Source organism: Phocoena phocoena, chromosome 7 (assembly GCF_963924675.1).
Source record: "Phocoena phocoena chromosome 7, mPhoPho1.1, whole genome shotgun sequence".
Taxonomy (NCBI): domain Eukaryota; kingdom Metazoa; phylum Chordata; class Mammalia; order Artiodactyla; family Phocoenidae; genus Phocoena; species Phocoena phocoena.
Window position 1 is genome coordinate 113,404,314 of NC_089225.1, and position 14,767 is coordinate 113,419,080.

Consider the following 14,767-nt stretch of genomic DNA (forward strand, 5'->3'; position numbering starts at 1 on the left):
CACAGCGTCGTCGTAGTGATAAAATCGCCTCCTGACGTTTACTGGCCACGAGGCCAGGAGCTTCAAGGTGATGCCACTGTCATCCCCCTTCACAGATGGGAAACGGCAGCAGAGCCGGTCTGCAGAGTGAGCGGGAAGCGGCCAGCATGCTGGGCAGACACGCGTGGGCTCGGAAGATGCCAAGAATGGCCGACAGCAGTGCAGGGCCCCCAGAGTCCTGGCTTCGTGAAATGCACAACGTCTGTGTCTACCTGTCTGTCTGGCTACGCGCAGAAACACCCCAGGAGATGTGACCTGAACGCCGACAATGGCTCCTCCGGGGGGCAGGGTTGGGGCACCCGTTAGCTTCTCAGGTTTCCATCACATGTGCTTTTTTTTTTTTTTTAAGTATTTATTTATTTATTTGGCAGCACCGGTTCTTAGTTGCGGCACGTGGGATCTTAGTTCCCTGACCGGGGATAGAACCAGGGCCCCTGCCTTGGGAGCGCGGTGTCTTAGCCACTGGACCGCCAGGGAACTCCCATGTGTGCTTTCTTACAGTGATATGCACTGTTTTATACATTAAAGAAAAACTGATAACGAAGACAAACTGAGGAGGTCCATCAACAGAGCAGGGTCCAGCGGCCGGGCCGCTGCTGGTGACGTCATGCCGGCCCGCAGGCTCCCTGGTGGGACTGCTGACCGCCCAGGGGGCACATCTGACACGGGATCGTTTCCACTGTGGTCCTGGGGTCTGTCATGGGAGCTGCGCCCTTCTAACAGTGGACCTACCTCAGCCAATGGCCAGGGACTCACACTTTTAAAGAGTCACCGCTGATTCTATTTGTGATACTTGGCAGTTTTCTGGTTTTCTTTCTGCAAAGCAAGAACTTAACTTCTGGATATACTGACTATGGACCTTTTCTCTGAATGTGAGCGGTATCCTGAGACCTGACAGAGAGAACACGGCCACGTCTGCACATCCCAGCGTGCAGAACAACAGGGCGTTTTACGAGAACTGTTTGGAGGAGGACGAAACTGTTGTGTATTTAGATAACTTTGCCTTAACGTGCCACTAAGAAGAAATATGCAATGAGATGAAAACAGTGTGAGGCGCTATCCCGGCCACCCTCCCGTCCCAGGCCGGGTGCAGCAGGGTGGAGGCTGCCCCGGGAGCAGCCTCGGCCCGACAGCGAGGCCAGTGCCTCAGACCCTGGTGGACGCCTCACTCGGCTACCGTTCTCAGCCCTGACTTGCGGGGAGCGCCTTTCAGGCGCAGGCAGAGAGTCCTGCCCGCAGACTTCTCCCCGGCCGGGCGGGGCAGCGAGGCAGCACAGGTGGAGACAGCTCGGTGCACAGAGCAAGCGTCCAAGGGCTGGCCGAGCCCTGCTCTCCCGCGATGCGCAAACACTGCACGGGGTCACCTGGGCCTCACAGGCGAGGTCCTGGCCGAGCGCTCAGTTCGAGGTCGGGAAGGATGCGAAAGGGCAAGGTCGCTGCCCTGCTGACCGCGGACAGGAAGCCGCCCGGCCCGCACAGGCCCGCGGACGGGCTGTTCTCTGGAGACTATGATTCTCCGGGGAAGAGAAGGCGGGCTTCTGGGCTCAGGACAGAGCCCCAGGGTCACAGAATGGGGTGAGGGGAGCCCCAGGGAGAGCTCCATCCGGTGCCCCCAGCCCGGGCTAAGCCGAGGGCAAAGGTCGGGCCAGGTGTGAGGGGTGTGAGCCCTGCAGGAGGCGGGGGGTGCTGAGCCGCACCCTCTGGCCCGCGCAGGCCCCGCAGTGGCGCCTCCCGCCCCCTCACGTCTGCCCAGGCCGCAGCCCCGACCCCCTGCCCCACGTTACCTGTGGTGAACCGCGGCTTGGTCGGGGGCTCCTGCACAGACATGGGGAAGGTGGCGGACGCGGGGGAGGACTGCGCTCGGGACAGAGGCCGGTGGCCGCCGAAGGACACGGGGATGCCGGCTGCCTCCATTGACGCCTGGTAGCTCCTCAGCTGGTGGACCCGTTGCTGCTCCAGGAGGAGGGCTTGCTGGGGGAGAGGAGACGAGAGCCATTTTTGTTGCCTCCAGGCAGCTCCTGCCCCTGGCTGGAGGGCTACGTGTGTCTCCTCCTCCCAAGTCGCTCATCCACCCGGCCCTTGGCCCTCGGGTGGCACCGGATGGACAGCCTGCGCTGGCCCCGACCAGACCGGACATCCCCGTGGGAAGACAGACCATCAGCGGAGACGCCCGGCGAGCCCGGTCAGGGCTGACAGGGAGGCCCGGCCCAGCCAGGGGGCTGCGGGGGGTCCCTGAGGAGGTGGCGCCCAGGGAGGCAGGGCGGCCGGGCAGAGGGTGCTCGGGGTGGGGCTCGGAGGTGTGAAGAAAGGCACTGGTGCAGGAAGCCACGCCGATGGGGCTCGACAGCACTCCCGGCCGGTCTGGTTTCGACCAGGACCACATGGTCTGCACGCCAGAAACTTGGATGAAAAGCACATCACGGCGAAAATGCGACTTCTTCTCCATCCCCAACCTCTTCCCTCTCCTGGTCTCACACGTCCTCATGCCAGGACGGGAAGGATGGCTGAGGCAGAGACGGCCAGGGCCCAGCAGTCTGGGTGTGGGTGCACCTCTCCGAGGCCTGGACCTAGAGCGCAATCCCCTGGACCCCGCTTTAGCCAAAAATAACCAGAGTAAAAGTGGGTGAGTTAAACACACACTTTACAAGCTTCTTTTTCACAGAAGGTATCTTCCATGTGAAGAACGGGCTTCTGTGAGAATGCCAAAAGGTCCGAAAGCAGGAAGTTTGCAAACCAAAGGGCCTCCGCCGGATGAGGCTCTAGGGCTCGGAAGCAGGGAAGCCACAGCCCCTCGGCTGAAGCTGGACAGGCCCCCCCATCACCCCTTCCCTGCTCTGGACTGAGCCAGCGGACAAGCACACACAGGAAGACGCCACGGGGACCGGGGGCTGGGTGGGAGAGAGGCGCTACGCCCACGGGGAGGTGGGGTGCTGGATCTGGGGTGGAGTCAGGGGAGTGGTGGAGGTGCCAGCACTGCGGGCGGCCGCCCAGCCCCTGCCAGAAGCGCGGGGAGCGGGGGGCTTCCTCCCTGGGCGGCCACGGAGGGGAGGGCAGGACACCCTGTTCAGAGGTGCTGGAGAAAGCAGGGCTCCTGGGCGACTGCAGGCTCCACGGCCAGCCCTGCCTCTGTTCCCGGGGGAAACGCTGTCCTTTGGGAAGCGCGGGCCCCGGTGAGGAGCAGATCCCCGGACGAGGGCCCAGGGCTGTGCCGCGGCCCTGGGGGCGGCCTCTGTCCGGGCTCCTGGCCTCCTGCCTTTACGAAGCAGAGTGGAGAGGAGAGAGCCCGGAGCCCCTCCCAGGCGCTTCCTCCCCTTCTGCTGACAGGGCGCCCAGTCTCTCCAGATACGAGCCGCCTACAGAACGTGGTGCCCGTCTTAAGCTGAGACCTGCATATTGTTGCGTGTGCACCAAGCTCCCCCGAGAGGGGCTCTGCTTGTGGTTCCCCAAAGCATACAGAAAGCAGGCGTTTCTGATAACTGTCTCAGGCTTGGAGTACAACGAGGATAATTTTCCTTAGTGAACGCTGGCCACTTTATCATTGACAAGACACTAGCCCTAAACAATTGTCGAAACACCTTCCAATTTCATACTAGCGTACGAACAGCAAGCTGAATTGCAGTTATAATGAGAGGCTGGCTTCCTTCAAAAACGTGCGAGGCCCACGCCCCCCAGCACTGGAACGAGGCCCCAGCTCAAGCCCCGTCACCTGCAGGAGTCTGCACAGCACAAAAGACAGCGGCTTCCTCCTGCTGGGACCTCCCTGTTTTCATTAAGTGTTGGTTCCCGTGCACTTTGCAGAGTGGTGTTTGGCGCTGAGGCTGTGGCCCGAGAGAGGAGACCGGCTGCCCTCCGAATAACAAATAAGAAAAGCAACACAGCGCCAGCCGCCTGCGGTGCCTGCCCCGGCGTGTGGAGCCGGCAGAGGGCTGAGCTGCGGCCTGTGCGGGGTCTCCAGAGAAACCTATGAGCTAATCCCGTGTGTCACCTCCTGCCCCAGTCCAGATGCCCCCGGGTGGGCAGACGAGCAGCAGAGGCGCCTGGCCTGGGCTGCCGGGCCAGAGGAGGAGCTTGGCTGGGCAGCTGGCACCAGGCCCAGCAAGGAGGGGGTGGGCAAGCCGGGGCCCTGCACCTCGGGTGCTGAGCTCCAGCATCGATGAAGGACACGATTAGATATTAGATTCCACTCCTCAGATGCCCTGGGCCGGATTCCGACTTGCTGGCCGGCCATGCTAGCGTTTCCCTGACCTGGCAGTTTTCCTTTTCGCTCAAAGTCAATGAACCATCCCTCAGATTTAGTCATCAGTCTTGTGAGTTTGCTCATTGCACGTCACTGCCAGGGAACCTGACCCGCTCTGGATACCCGCGCCAGGCTGCTGCGTAGCACCTGTAAGGCTGGTCGCTGGTGGCTTCTTGGCCCCCGAGGTCCCGGCTCCTGATCGGATGCCGCCTAGCTTTCTGATCAGTTAACGAACCAGCCTCCCTCCCCACGTGTATGCTGATCCCACCAGCACTTGCATCCGTGTTCAGCTACAGCCTGTGAACCTGAAGGAAAAGCATCCCTAAGGAGTTCAGGGCCTGTGCTTAGCCAGAAAGCAGGCGCATAAGTGCCCACAGCGGGCAAAGGGCCAGTGTCCCTGGGGGTGACCCGCTATAACACAGACGTCGCACCACACCTCCCTCCCGCATCGCCAGGCAGACGGGGCCTGGGCGGCGGTGTGGAGGAGGGCACCGCCCCCGGGGTCCGGCCCTGCTCAGCGGGGTCACCTGTCTGAACAGCAGCTCCTGCTCGGTAGGCTGCCGCTGGCCCGGTGCCACGTCGTCCTCATCGCTCTCTACGGGCTCCTGCTTCACCTGCACCCCGGCCAGCGTGTGCGCCTCCTTCGGCCCTGAGGGCCGGTCCAGGAACGGCTCCTCCAGGAGGGCCTGGTGCTCGCGCAGCTCCTCCTCAGTCTCCTCGGGGTGGCTCTCGGGCTGCCGGGCCGGCTCGCTCGCTTTGGGGATGATCTGCAACACAGAGGGTAGGGACGGAGCTCGGTGTGACATGGGCGAGGTCGCAGGACGGGAGAGGGCTGGTCACGAAGCCCACACCTCAGAGACACAGGGGCCGGCCTCTGAGGGCGCTGTAACACCCACACGCACCCACACCCACACGCATGCGCGCGCACACACACACACACACGCACCCACACCCACACGCACGCGCACACACACACACACACACACACACACACACACAGGTGCTGGGTGCTGTCCGAGGTGCTGAGAAAGGACACAGCCCGGCATTTGGTACCTGCTCTTAAGCACGTGTGTGCCTGGCACAGAGAAGTGCAATGCAAGTTACAGGTGTGGACACACGTCCACACCTGGGCGTGAAGAGGGAGGCCTCCTTCCTTCGCGGTCACAGCTGCTGGGAGAAACCTCGCCCGTGCCCCTCCCCTGCCACCTCAAGAACACGTGCGTCCCGGACGCCGTGATGACCCTGCCTGCCAGCCCCCGACGGGACACACGTGGCTCCCCTGCTCTCCCCTGGCCTCTGCGCCCACTCACGCCTCGCTGTCCGGTCTGCCCTGGGCCTGCTGCCCGGACACCACGCTCTTCAGCAGTGCAGTCCTTTCTCTGCTGAAGGTTCCACACACCGGTAACTCCCAGACGCAGGTGCCCGGCCCAGGCCTCGCTCCTCATCCCCAGACCTACCGCCCGACAGCCTGGTAAGCATCCTGGCTCAACACAGACACCCGGGGCACCGGCTCTCACTGGCCCTCCGCCTTCCGTGCCTGCCCAGCACTGCCCATCTCATGTCTCTGGAGAGCACACTTCTCTCCATCCTCACGCTCTGCTCCCGTCCTGCACTGGGCAGCCTGCATCTCCTGCTAGATCACAGACACGGCCTTCTGAGGCCCCTCTCCCGTCCACCTCCGTGTGGCGGTGACAGTGGGCTCTCAACGTGCCACCACCCTGCCTAAGCCCCTGCAACTCTTCCTCTCCTCCTTACTTTGCTCCTCTGCCGTCGGCCCCGCTCACCCTCCCCTCCAACCACGCCATGGCCATCCTGACATCACTGCAGTTTCCTCCCAACGGGCTCCCCATGGCTTCCCTCCCTCCCGGACACCCCTGGGCTGACGCCTCGACACCCCTCAGACCTCCAGTCTTCTCTGGGAGGCGTCCTTTGGCCTTCCGGGTGGGGGCTGGGTGATGCTTATCTGCGTCCGCACCCCCAGGCTTTTCCAGCCACAGGAGTCATTGCAGCTCTGCCGCTGCCGTTTACACGGCCGCCTGACCTGCAGCCTGCAGTTCAGGTGAGGGTAGGGGCCACTGCTGACTTACCCACGGGGCACGTGGTAATTATCCATTAAATGTTCACCTGAACGACTGGGTAAGTGAATGAGCCGTCCGGGGAGTGGGAGGGTCAAGGTGGAAAGTGAGCAAGGCCAGCACACCGGGGGCCGCAGGACAGCAAGGGCCGGCCCGACGGGGACGAGGCGGGGACCTGGCCCGGCGTGCGGGGGACCAGCAGACGCACAGCCCAGAAGTAGGCGCTGTGGTCGGCCAGCCCGCCAGGGCCTGGGAGGACAAGGGCCTGCCCTAGCCGCTGCGACGTGGGGGGGACAGGGCCATGCAGCAGCAAGGGGGCAGCATGTCCAGGCCCGGGACACCGCAGAGGGAGGGCCGTCCAGGATGGCGCCCTGGGTCTCGGGTGACGACGCTGCCGCCCCAGGCATGGGGGCCAGAAGACAGACAGGTGCTGGGGGCACAGAGGTCTCGGCCGTGCCCAGCCTGAGGGGAAGTGGTGAGCTGGGAGGAAGCTGAGAAAGAGGAACAGACGCGGGGGCCCCTCCTCGGACGCGGGGCCCCCTCCTCTGACGCGGGGGCCCTCCTCTGACGCGGGGCCCCCTCCTCTGACGCGGGGCCCCCTCCTCTGACGCGGGGCCCTCTCCTCTGACGCGGGGCCCCCTCCTCTGACGCGGGGCCCCCTCCTCTGACGCGGGGGCCCTCCTCTGACGCGGGGCCCCCTCCTCTGACGCGGGGCCCCCTCCTCTGACGCGGGGGCCCTCCTCTGACGCGGGGCCCCCTCCTCGGACGCGGGGGCCCTCCTCTGACGCGGGGCCCTCTCCTCTGACGCGGGGCCCTCTCCTCTGACGCGGGGCCCCCTCCTCTGACGCGGGGGCCCTCCTCTGACGCGGGGCCCCCCCCTCTGACGCGGGGGCCCTCCTCTGACGCGGGGCCCTCTCCTCTGACGCGGGGCCCCCTCCTCTGACGCGGGGCCCCCTCCTCTGACGCGGGGCCCTCTCCTCTGACGCGGGGCCCCCTCCTCTGACGCGGGGCCCCCTCCTCTGACGCGGGGGCCCTCCTCTGACGCGGGGGCCCTCCTCTGACGCGGGGCCCCCTCCTCTGACGCGGGGCCCCCTCCTCTGACGCGGGGGCCCTCCTCTGACGCGGGGCCCTCTCCTCTGACGCGGGGCCCCCTCCTCTGACGCGGGGCCCCCTCCTCGGACGCGGGGCCCCCTCCTCTGACGCGGGGCCCCCTCCTCTGACGTGGGGCCCCCTCCTCTGACGCGGGGCCCCCTCCTCTGACGCGGGGGCCCTCCTCTGACGCGGGGCCCCCTCCTCTGACGCGGGGCCCCCTCCTCTGACGCGGGGCCCCCTCCTCTGACGCGGGGCCCTCTCCTCTGACGCGGGGCCCCCTCCTCTGACGCGGGGCCCCCTCCTCTGACGCGGGGCCCCCTCCTCTGACGCGGGGCCCCCTCCTCTGACGCGGGGCCCCCTCCTCTGACGCGGGGCCCCCTCCTCTGACACGGGGACTCGGGCACAACGAATGTCTCAGAGCAAATTAATAACTGAACTGCTTGACTTTCTGTAAACTGTGAAAGAACGCGCCCCAAATTTCAAAGCCCCAAGCCTGAAGGTCGCTCTCCATGCACGATCTGTCCATTCGCTGTGGGAAAGGAGTCAATGGGGCAGATGTGACTGGTGTCGGGGCTTTAAGGAGACGTGAAGCTCTCAAAAGCCCCTGTTTAGGTCCCTGCCATGCGAGAGATCTGCCCTGCAGGGGAGAATGAATCTTGTCACCACTCCTGACTCTGTTTCTAGAAGGAAACCGAGGTCTTCAAGGAAGCCTAATGTTTTCTCGTCCTGGGCGTTTGTATTTTAAAAAGTCCTTACAGAGCCGCCTGTGCCCTCACCCACACCTGGATGCAGTGAAGCCTGGCCCATGAGGGATGGATTCGGGACACCTGTGCCAGTGCTGGTATTCCATTAGCTTGTAACCAGCCAGGGGTCAGCTGTACCCGGCGGGTACCAGGGCTCAGCCCCAGAGGAAGACTGAGCTATAGATGCCCTCCTCAGCACCTGCCTTACTTTGCTGAGAAAATAGAGTTTTGATTGGGCTAGGGGTGTCTTTGATGTGATCATCCTTTAAGTCGTTTGTAATGAACACTGTAAAAGAAAGCAACCTATGAAAGCCAAGCCGTGGGGACCCCAGGCCCTTTCTTTACATCTGCCCATGGCAGCTTCTCATCAGAAAGTTCCAGTCCAGCCGGAACAAGGTGGCCAGAGCTCCGGGAGCAGGTCAGCGCCGCTTCAGCAGAAGGCGATGGGGTGAGTGGAGAGAAAGCTGGGGTGGGAGGGTGCTGGCTGGCAGACAAGCTCAAAACTCTATTTTGAGTAAACAATCCGCCAACCTCACATCCAGGTGCTTCGACAGATTTCTCACCGTGGTTCATCAAAAAAAAAAAAGTGTTTTGAAAGTCTGTTTCTGATGATTTTGAGATCTGTCAATCCCATCTGCTTCCCACACACCTGGAGTCCGCGAGGCCCCGTGATGAACTTCGTGCCTGGACAGAGTCCACTCGGGGCCAGACTGTGCCTGCCCCCCACCTGCCCCTCCACTGGGGCTGGGTTGAGGCATGGAGGACCCATCTCTGCCGGAAGAGGGCGCTGGGCCTCTCCTGGGCCCCGGCATGTCCGCAGGTGCCTCGAAACCTCAGCAAATGGCATTGTAAGCCTTGGCTTTAGGACCCACGGGGTCAAAGCTCTCTCGTTTCCGCTGTCCCCCAGGGCCTGGCGCAGAGTCTGATAGGTAACAGGGTGGGGTTTGTGGGAGGTTTATTGAGCGTGGGGCCTGAGAAGGTGGCTGGGGAACAGACCCGGTGAGAGGACGCCACGGCAGAGGGATGGGGAGGGAAACAGGAAGGGGGGACAGCAGCCAGGATGGATATGGGAGTGGCCAAGGCCCCTTGCGATGCACTGGAGGGCAAGGGTGTGAAAGAATTGGCAACAATGGACAGTGGGGTGGAGGTCAGGGAGAGGGACCCGGGGACATGGATGGGGGCGTGGACAGCAGGGGGCGGGCATGGGGATGGGGGCTCCCAACACCATGGACTTCACCCTCCAGATGAAGGTCCCGGAGGTGCTTTCTCAGAGCGGGTGGCAACCTCCTCTCCGCTCCGTGGAAAGATCCCAAAGGGTCAGGGGACTGCCTGCGGGGAAATGACCCTTGGGGGCTCAGCCAGGAGGGGGCCGAAGGTCAGCAGAGAGTTGGGTCCTGGCACAGTGAGGGGAGGGCGGGGCAGATGGAAAACGGAAGCGGGGAGCACAGATGCTCCAGGCCAGGCTCACGGAGGGAGCCCGGGCGGCTGAGGGCCGGGGAGTGGGTACTTCGGGGGAGGTGGGGACGCCACGTAGACAGAGGGGGCAGGAGAGAGGCTCCCGCAGGGGAGGCCGAGGGGGAGGGCGGGGCCCCTGCAGGGGACTTAGAGAAGCAAGGTCTCTGTCGGGAGGGAGGCTGTGGCGCCGTGGCCCGAGGGTGGCCTGCAGGGGGGTCACCCGGAAGCTGCGCCTGGTCCTGAGGACGCCAGGCCTGCTCCAGGCCCTACGGCAGGCGGCCCCTGAGGGGGTAAGTATATCCGGGGACGCAGTGGAGGTGGAGGCCCCGGGAGCAGCGACCGAAGGGTAGAGGGTCCTCGTCGTCCGGGAGGAAACGGGGTTATGACAAAGCTGAGAACATGGTCACCGAGGAGACAAGGAGAGCAGCCACGGGAAGGTGCACTCAGTGGACAGAAGCTCAGTCCTCGCTCTCTTCCTGCACTTTCCTTTCAACTCCAAAACTACAGCACGGTTTCGAGAACAGTGCAAGATACTCCACATGCCCTTTGCCTGGACGTCAGCAGACGGCGGCCATGGAAACAGGCAGAGGCCGCCTGTCCTTCTGCTGACCTACCGCGGGCTGGCGGGCTGCCGGACCCAGCTGGCAGACGTGTCAGCACGACGCTCTCCCCAGAACCCAGGGGAAACCGTCCACCGTGGGGCTTTGAGGGACGGGCTTAGCAACCATATCTGCTGTGTATACAGATGAATACAGATGAAAAATACAGATGAATTCAGTACCTGTACCCAGCGTGTCACGTGTGAACTTGGTAACTGTGTATGATCCTGGTGACCTGTATTTAAGTTTCCTCTATTGTTCCAATAACGCCACTCGTGGCCTTTTTGGTCTGATTTGGGTCCAGCTACAGGTGAAAATTTGTCTTCAGGTGTCCTGTACAAGGCTGACATTTCGGGAGAGTCCACGTACTCTGTAAAGTGCCCTGGAGGTGGAGGAGGGCTGCCCCCTCAGGAGAGACGTGGGCGGTGCCCCCCGCGGGGCCCGCAGGGCCCTCGGGTCGGGCATGTGTCCGTCGGCGTGGAGCCGGGCCATCGGGGGTTGGGGTGGTGTGATCGTGTTGACTGTGGACGTCAGTGCAAGGTCTGTGGGCTGTGTTCTACTTCTTTCCATGAATGACGGGCATAGGGGTCCAAGGGCTGGATGTGCAAGCCTCGGAGGTTTCCACGTGCGTCCTCTGTCCCGTGTGGTGGGGTTCCTGCCCCCAGCCCAGGCACATGCACCCTCGCCTCGCAGGTCGGCCTGGGTGAGGAGTGTCCCCGCCCTTCCCCCTGCAGCTTCACTGTCAGGGATCCCAGGGGCACGACCCCCATCCCTGCAGCCCGTCCTGGCAGGGCCTGGCAGGATGCAGCACCTCTCGGGGGGCGGAAACTCCACACTGGGGTGGGGAGGAGGGCTGTCCCCATGTGGCGGCCTCCCTGTGACGCCGAGAGGCCTGCCACACACCCGCCAGGGGTCTTCTCTCAGCAGTGACGCCGGTGTGTGTGCAGCCAGTCTCCTTGGGCCACGGCCACAGACAGAGGTCTGTTTCTCTCCCTGTCCATCTGTGAAACGCAGCTCTGCATCCACAGGTTGGGCGGGTCACTCAGCAGATCTGGCTCCGTGAGAGGAAGGAAGGCTCACTGCGGGTGAGTGCGACAGCGGAGACGTTGGTGGTGATGCCGCAGCAGATGGGACAAACGCATCAGCTCTTTGCCTCCCAAAGACCCTTAGGATCTCGGGAGCACCCTCTCATCAATTAAGCGAGAACAGACGTAAGCCATGTTTATAACAAGAAGCTTCTAAAAGCCAGACTAGAGTTCAGGGCCCAGACCTAACTGGTGAGCAGGTCAGTATGTAAAGGTCATTGGATACACTCACCATTAGACACCCAAACAAACGAGGCCCAGTTTTCGTATTCACAATGGAGGCTGAACAAGCAGTGAAGCACGCAAGGAATGGCTGCAATCCCGGTGCACGCTGGCCAGGGCTGCAGGGAGCTGGCTCAGGGGCCATCAGGGTACGAGCCCCCCTGAGATGAAGGGCAGAAACGTCAGTGCTGGCGGTACTAGATATGACTGTCAGCTCCCTGAGCATCCCAGGAGAACAGCGCACAAACACTTCAGTCAACTGTCGTTCGCTACGGCAAATCGATCACAGAGCAAAATCCAGGGGGATCAGCCAGCTTCTGAATCACTCTGTGAAGAATGCAGCACACACGATAGGTGTTTCCTGTCTTCCTAAAACCTCCTACACGCCCATCACTCGGTTCATGACGTAGTGCAATTAAGAAGCCGGTTGGGGGCTTCCCTGGTGGCGCAGTGGGTGAGAGTCCGCCTGCCGATGCGGGGGACGCGGGTTCGCGCCCCGGTCCGGGAAGATCCCACATGCCACGGAGCGGCTGGGCCCGTGAGCCATGGCCGCCGAGCCTGCGCATCCGGAGCCTGCGCTCCGCAACGGGAGAGGCCACAGCAGCGAGAGGCCCGCGTACCGCAAAAAAAAAAAGAAGCCCGTCGGTATTAGGAAGGTGACGTGAAGTGCCTTTGACGCTTTTGACACTTGGTGATGCCCCGCTCGCCCACCCTGATCAGGTGCCTTTCCTGCCCGAGTGGGGGACTGGCTTCAGGGGCCCCTCCCACTACTGACACGGCCCTGTGCTGCCTGCTAGGAAAGCCCGCGCGGCCAAGGGGGCTCCGGGGCGGGGCTGGCGAGCCTGTGTCCCAGCGCCTGGCGGGCAGCAGGGGTCTGGGCTTGGCCTGCCCTGAGCGTCTGTCTGGCCTCATCCCTGGAGAGGGCGGGGTCCCTCCTCACCTCTCCACCTTGCACCTGCCGGGCACGTCCCACCTGCTGGGCACCTAAACACATGACCCTACCCTCGTCCCTAGGCCCCTCCCGTCCCTGACCCTTCCATCCCCCAGGGAAACAGACAGAGGCCTACGCACATCTGACAAGTGGAGCACAGGTGACCCACCAGAAAAGGGGAAATGACGGGTGAGCTTTCACGGGAAGCAGACACGTCCATAATCAGGGCTCGCCGCCCCCAATCTGCCAGCGTTCTCACGTTTCCTTCAGAAAATGCCCAAAGTTGCCTCCTATCACCTCAACCTCTTATTTTTTTAACAGCTTTATTGAGATGTAATTCATATAGCATAAAATTCACGCCCTTTAAATTGTATCACACAGTGGTTTTAAGTATATTTACAGAGTTATGCAACCGTCACCATAAGCTGCTTTTAGAACGTTTCCACGCTTTCATAAAGAAACGTCGCACCCCCAGCCCCTGGTGACCACCAAGCTACTTTCTGTCTGCCTGTTCTGGACGTTTCACGTGAATGCAATCACGCACCATGTGTTTATTAGTCTTTTGTGCCTGGCCCTTTTCACTCAGCACCACGTTTTGGGGTTTACCCACGTGTGGCCTGTGTCAGCGCTTCTTCCCTCTTTGTGGCTGAGCAACGTCCCGTCGTACGGACGTGCCACGCTGTTTATCACGCACCGTGCGATGGGCACGGGGGCTGCCCCCTGCCCACCCATCCGGAGCAGCGCTGCTGTGAGTGCCCGTGGCCAGGCCCTTGCCCTGAGTTCTCCCGGACAGATGCCCCTGAGCTGCCGGGCAACGTGGTCGCTCCACGGTTAACCTTCGGAGGAACCGCTGGACCACGTTCCGAAGTGGCTCGTCTCCTCTGACAGAAAGAGGCTTCACTTCGAATGTAAGCATTAGAAACGAGCCACTCAGAGCTGCTGCTCCTCCGTTTCCATAACCAGCAGGGCCCCGCTAACCTTGCCGCTGCTTCCCGCTGAAAGGGGGCCGGGAGTGACCGTCCAGACCGTGGAGGGATGCAGACCTCTGGGCAGGAGCCCTTCCGACGAGGCTGCTGCAACAGGTGGGCAGGGCACGGGTGCCGAGGGGCTCGGAACCCATGCTTTGGGGGCCCCGTGCCTCCGTTGGGGCCTCTCTGCTGCGGGTCTGCTTAAGAGGGTTAAGTGTCCTTAAGAGACCCCAGAGAGAACCGTGCGGGCCAAGTAGAATAAGCCCCCGGGAAAGAGACACTTCACGCGCACAGCGCGCTGCAGCCGCGCCCAAGCCCGCAGCCGCGCCCAAGCCCGCAGCCCCGCCCAAGCCCGCAGCCCCGCCTCACCTTGCCGAGGTGCAGCTGCGGCTGCTGCAGGTGCTGCTTGTGCTTCTCCAGGAACTGCTGATGCTGCTGCTGGACCACCAGGTGCTGCAGCGCCTGCGCGCTCTGGGGCAGCGGCGCCGACTGCGTGCGGCCCAGCGGGCGGTGCTGCCGCAGCTTGTGCACCGACGGGGACACGCGCTCCGCCCCCACCAGGGGCTGCGCGTGCAGGGGCAGCGCTCCCAGGCCTGCAAGATAGCGGTCTGAAGAGAATACAGGGGGGAGAGGCAGCAGAGGGGAGGGGAGAGGGCCGTTGAGTGACTGTCGGAGGCCGGCGGTCCGGCACCGCCTCCCTGCAGCCCGCCGGGCCTGCTCTAAGCTTGGGCTTCAGGGCAGAGGCCTTCCATCATCTGGTCCCCGGACAACCAGGTCCAGGCCGTAAACGAGAATGGTCCCGGCACAAACGCCCTCAGAGGGGGCCCAGGTCCGGCTGAGGAAGGGGCCAGGGTTCTGGTGGCTCCAGAGTGTCCTGCAAGAGCAGGCTCCTCCCCGACAGCCCACAGAACCAGGGTCTGAGGATCGGTGGTCCCTAGGGATCAAACCATCTTAAAGTTCTCTTAAAGCATAGATTTTATACACACAGAGGGCATTAACACTTTAAAAACTCCTGACGCACATTGCCAAAATCTCTTTCTATGAATTTCTGGAAAGCTTTTGCTACCAGCTGATAGGAAAAGGGCAGCTTGGCCGCACCCGTGCCTGGACTAAGTTTTTCAGTTAAGAATCTATATTGACGGGACAGGGTCTTGTTTGAATCTGTGTTTGAATCTTGTTTTAAAATGCAACCTCTTCACACAAAACCCAGGAAGGTAAACGTTTTTCCTCCTGTATTCCTTTGTATTCCAACCATCAGTATTTTTTTTTAAATGAGTTTTGATTGATTTTTATTTATTTATTTTTGGCTGCGTTGGGTCTT

At 62.3% G+C, this 14,767-nt stretch overlaps 1 protein-coding gene across 1 annotated transcript in view; it reads right to left on the reverse strand.

Annotated features, from left to right (window-relative positions):
* Nucleotides 1-14,767, reverse strand: part of HDAC4 (histone deacetylase 4) — a 159,050-nt gene that overhangs the window by 44,647 nt on the left and 99,636 nt on the right. Inside the window, exons 12-14 of the mRNA XM_065880195.1 lie at nt 13,816-14,039; nt 4,804-5,043; nt 1,824-2,010 (exon numbers count right to left, since the gene is read on the reverse strand). Coding sequence (XP_065736267.1) covers nt 1,824-2,010; nt 4,804-5,043; nt 13,816-14,039 — 651 coding nt within the window. The remainder of the gene's footprint in view (nt 1-1,823; nt 2,011-4,803; nt 5,044-13,815; nt 14,040-14,767) is intronic.